This window comes from Bufo gargarizans, chromosome 11, assembly GCF_014858855.1.
Source record: "Bufo gargarizans isolate SCDJY-AF-19 chromosome 11, ASM1485885v1, whole genome shotgun sequence".
In the NCBI taxonomy this organism is placed as follows: domain Eukaryota; kingdom Metazoa; phylum Chordata; class Amphibia; order Anura; family Bufonidae; genus Bufo; species Bufo gargarizans.
The window spans coordinates 80708638-80713964 of NC_058090.1; the positions used below are offsets into that span (position 1 = coordinate 80708638).

A 5327-nucleotide genomic window follows, 5' to 3' on the forward strand; every position below is an offset into this window, starting at 1 on the left:
AGCTCACAGAGTAGTTAATTCATATTTACCATATATCCACTTTATATTTTTTGGAAAGGTTAAAATTAAGGATGAGCAAATTAATTTGTAACAAATTAGATTTGTTACGATTTTCACAAGAGTTTGCCCGTTAAACAGACCCAAAGCTTTTCTGATTCACTTTGGATGAATAACATAAAAACAACACAAATTGGTGGGGGAAAACCACGAGGAAGGAAGAAGTATGGTCACTTGATACTGTGAGGAAGATCAGGAGGATGATAATGATGATCATCTCAGTAAAGGGCAGAGCCAAAAAGAACTGGTCCTCCAGCACACTAGCCAGAATGGCAAGCCGTATGCTTGCTTACTTACGTACTGACAGGCGTATTATTTACATGACGCAGTCTGATGATTACTGGATAGCCATGCTTTTAGACGCTCAAAGCAAAATGGAGGTATGTTTTCCTCCCTCTGCAAGTGAGGCCAAATTACTTCATTATCAGGAAACACTGTATACACAGCCACCCATCATCTCCGCTAACACAAGCAGCAGAAGCTAGTTCAGTATCATCAACATAATGAGGAACTGTTTCCATGTGCTGGACCAGGCTGAGGCAAATCAGCAAACAGAGAAGTACCATCTTAGCAATCAGGTTCAGGCCTATTTACCTGACCTTTATCTGGGTCCTTGATCCCATGGACATCTGGGCAGACAGACTGGAACATTGGCCCGAAATGGCCCAGTATGCCCTCTCCATACTCTCTTGTTCAGCCTCCAGTGTCATCTCAAAGAGAGTTTTCAGCATGGCAGGTGGTGTTTTTACACTGAACAAGTTGTCCCCTACCAGTGTACAAAACCTCAGTTTTGTCAAAATAAAGGAGGCATTGATCCATGAGGATTTTCACACTCATCCGGCTGAGGCCAATAAATATATCTGCCCTTGCTGATGGTGCCTCATCACACCACTGTCTGCCTGCCTACCACCGTATGGCTGCTCCTGCCACCACCTACCTACCATCATGTTCTATACCGTATGGCTGATGCTGCCACCACTACTGTGGCTGCTATTCCCTGCTGCTAATCCTCAACTGCCACTTCCATTATTCCTACTGCCGTTTCCATCACCCCTAAACAGCCGCACCCATATTTACTGTCTTGTCTGGTCCAGATTTTACTCAAAGATGAAGCTAACATGAAGCTACTGTCATTACAAATAGATGAAATGATGATAATCATTTTAAGAAATATGACTTCATGTTAATCTGAATCACAGTTCTGATCAATATGGACATCAGAAGTCCAAATTCGTCACTAGTGTCGTTTTATTCAAAGAAGTCACAGAGCACCTTCACCAGTATGAAACGTAACCTTTAATGGTATTTGTTAAAAATACCCCATTTTGTGGCTTAAATCTCTATCTACTTTGGCTGGGCAAGGAAAAATATCTGACCTTCCAGCTTGCCCTATAATCTATTAACCCTGCCTACAAAAACGGAACATGTCAGGAACCTCGTAATCACCCTGTATGGCCCTGACAAGGGATAGATATCACCACATACAGAGACCCACTATACAACTGTCAGTTGTCTAAATATACATCAAAAACAAAAAAGATTAACGATATTTCATCAATAAATGATAAATTTCACACAAACTCCATATTTATCAGTCTTCCCAGTAAGTTAGTATATATATATAATACTGTATCCATGATGTAACGGCCTATGTCCCGACGCGTTTCCCTGATACATTTTACAGGTATCAGTTCATCAGTGGACTAACCATAAATTTTTATCGTTTTCGATTAAATTTAAAGAAAAGAAAAAAAATCCTTTTATATATAGTTGGATATTATTTTAGTGAATAATTGCCCATCAAATCATTGATCACATATATATTGACCAGAAAGAACCACTGTAGCAATAGTTAATTTACCATAATAAATAACTCCTATCTAATGCTGGAGCATGGAGCCAATAGATCCACTTGAGACGCAGATTGTACATATAGCAAATACTTTTGAGGAACTAAATCAGTAGATGACCACCTGAAGACACTTACATGCTGCTCATATAGGGTAATCAAAAAGCATATTTGCGTGTCAGTAACAATATATGTCAAGCTCTAGAATATACTTGCTCCATCAGTAGTTAGATCTTAGGTATTGGCATTGGTGGTGCAGTGGCTGCCTCCATGATGGATAGTCTGGTGCCTGTCCATTCCTGCATGAGCTCGGCGTTCCACTAAATATCCGCACACTCTAAAACCGGAAGATGCGACTTGCGGTGGAACGCTTAACGGAACACATGGTGGAACACACAACCAGGAACAACTGTGTCTGTGAAGGTTCTCATTTATCCAGGTCATGGTATATATCTGTAAAGAATAAATCAAGGCAACAGATTTCTTGAAAACGTTTCACTCGTTCTTCCAACAAGCTTTCTCAATTCTGAGTGATTGTACAAAAATTCTGGGAATAAATATGTAACTGAATCCACATCTGGTAATTATACCCAGCATTGGGTCAAAGGTGTTGATTCCATTATCCTAACTGGAGTCAGTAGGTGATAAAGACTTCCCAGAAAAAGGTGTCAAGACAGCCTTGTATGTGGCAGACAATAGATGAAGACAGTCAAGTACGTGTTTTGGATAAGGAGGCCGATTGATACAAACGAGGCGTGAAGGAGGCCATCTACGTAAAAATGGAGAAGCCAAGCTTGAATAGAGGTGGGGGGGGGGGGTTAGACATCTATTGTCTGCCACATACAATGCTGTCTTGACACCTTTTTCTTGGAAGTCTTTATCACCTACTGACTACAATTAGGATAATGGAATCAACACCTTTGACCCAATGCTGGGTATAATTACAAGATGTGGATTCAGTTACATATTTATTCCCAGAATTTTTGTACAGTCACTCAGAATTGAGAAAGCTCTTTGGAAGAACGAATGAAACGTTTTCAAGAATTCTACAGTACGTCCAGTTGCCTTGATTTATTCTTTACAGATACAGGAACAACTGTGATTCTACATACAGGACAAGACAGAATCGTCATTGGGCATATCAATAACCTCCTCTCATATGGACCACTGTCTCTTAGGTTGCTCAACAAGTTTTGGCTACACGTTAAATATATAATTAAACTAATTAGGGTTATGCATTATCAGCCAATGCCGACTATCAGAAGGGGAGGGACAAACAGGTGGTTCCCAACCTCATTATGAAATAATTAGACTGCAGTGTTTGATTACACTTCTTCTGCACTGCTACCACTCCTCCCCTTGGTATACACTAGAGTAGAATGGCTAGTTTTAAGATACTCTTATGAATATTATACAGATCTCCGAAAGCCTCTTTTATGGTGGGAGACTTGGTTTTCTGTAAATTAACCTTACTCTAAGGAGAATACAACACTGGCTTCAGTTAACCATTTGTCTGTGTCATAATAGGTTTTTAGGTCATATTAATGTGAACATTGATTTAAAGGGAACGTGTCACCATAAAAATGCAGTGTAGTCTCCAGGCATCATGTCATAGAGCAGGAAGTACTGAGAAGATTAATATATAGTTTTATGGGAAAAGGTTCAGTAAAATGTGTATTTCATTGATTTACTTTGCTGCTCATTTTGGGCACTGAAGTCAAGGAGGTGTTCCTATCAGTGATTGACAACCTCCTTCTATTATTCTGAATGCAGAGATGGCTGTCAGTCACTTATAGGAACACCTCCTTGACATCAAAGCCAAGAATAAGCTGGACTTTAAATGTATAAATTACAAATGATAGTGAATCTTTTTCCACAAAACTATATATAGTTGAGAGCTCATCAATGAAGTGCCTAGAGTTGGTCCACCATGGATCTGGTAATGATGATTTATCAGTACAGGTCAAGATTTGATTTGAGTTCAGTAAATCTCTTTTGGGTTAAAATGGAAATTAGAACAAATAAATTAATTGTAAAATTTAGTGTTTTGGCTGAAGATAGGTTTTGATGAGTTTTGCATACTTTGCTTACAGATTAAAATGGAAGAGTTAAATGAGACCAATGTAACAGAATTCATACTTCTAGGTATTACCGATGTGCTGTGGCTACAGGTTGTCCTCTTTGTGACATTTCTTATCTTCTACCTCTGCAGCTTCGTTGGCAATTTAAGCATTGTGACAGTGGTTATTACTGACCATGTTCTTCACACTCCAATGTACTTTCTAATGGCAAACCTTTCATTCCTGGATTTCTTCTATGCCACCACAACAGTCCCCAAAATGTTGTCTGGTTTAATTATTGAAGACAAGAAAATATCTTTCCAAGGCTGCATAGCCCAGCTCTACATGTTTCATTTTATGGGATGCACTGAAGCCATGCTCCTTGCATCAATGTCTTATGACAGGTATGTTGCCATTTGTAACCCTTTGAGATACCAGATCCTTATGGCAAGGGCAGTGTGTCTTCAACTAGCATTCACATCATGGCTCATTGGTTCCCTATACTCATTGTCTCATACCATTATGACTTTCAGGCTTCCTTTTTGCAAAATGAACAAAATAACTCATTTCATCTGTGACTTTAAACCTCTCTTAAAGTTGGCATGTGCTGACACATATATCAACGAGAGCTTGGTCAACATAGTTACAGGTTCTCTAGGTTTCATCACATTTGTAATGATTATCATCTCCTATGCCTTTATTGGAATTCATCTCCAGAATATCCGCTCAGAGGAAGGTAGAAGTAAAGCCTTCTCCACCTGCTCTTCTCACCTTACTGTGGTCCTTTTATTTTTTGGCACTGCTTTCTGTACATATTTAAGTCCAGTTACTAAGGATTCCCTGGAGCAAGACAGGATAACTGCAATCTTGTTCACGGTTATCACACCAGCGTTAAATCCCATCATCTATGCTCTGAGAAATAAGGAGGTGAAAAAGGGGTTTAGGAGAAGGTATTTCATAAAGTGGATTAAGAGTGTATGCGATTGACATTGCTCAGACATTGCCTTCCCCAGCCATTTTTGGATGTTGTCCAAACTTAATGCCGATTATTACACTAGAAGAAAGCTATGAAATCTGAGAAGAGGTACAGGTGAGACAAATGCAATATTAGAGATGGAATTACTAAAACATTTTTTCCAGGGCAAATGAACTTGCAAACATTTTGAGATGCCTTACAGCATATGGGCTTACCTTAGTAAAATACTATCATTAAAAATGGCCTCCAAAGGTGTACATAGCCTTTAAGATCTACTGTGACAAAATGTCTGTAGGGTAAAGTTGTATATTGTATGTTTTCCCTACTGTGAACTGCAGCATCCTAAATGTTGACCTAAGCCTTTAATGATCTACTGAGGACTTTT

General features: G+C 39.1%; 1 protein-coding gene across 1 annotated transcript; it reads left to right on the plus strand.

Annotated features, from left to right (window-relative positions):
• The first annotated feature begins 4005 nt into the window (after nucleotides 1–4005).
• Nucleotides 4006–4953, plus strand: LOC122921351 (olfactory receptor 12D2-like). The gene has a single exon (XM_044271328.1). It carries the CDS (start codon nucleotides 4006–4008, stop codon nucleotides 4951–4953), a length of 948 nt encoding a protein of 315 aa, XP_044127263.1.
• Nucleotides 4954–5327: the final 374 nt, after the last annotated feature.

Coding starts and splice junctions, on each gene's coding strand:
- LOC122921351 (XM_044271328.1), top strand. CDS start 4,006: ATGGAAGAGTTAAATGAGACCAATGTAACAGAATTCATACTTCTAGGT.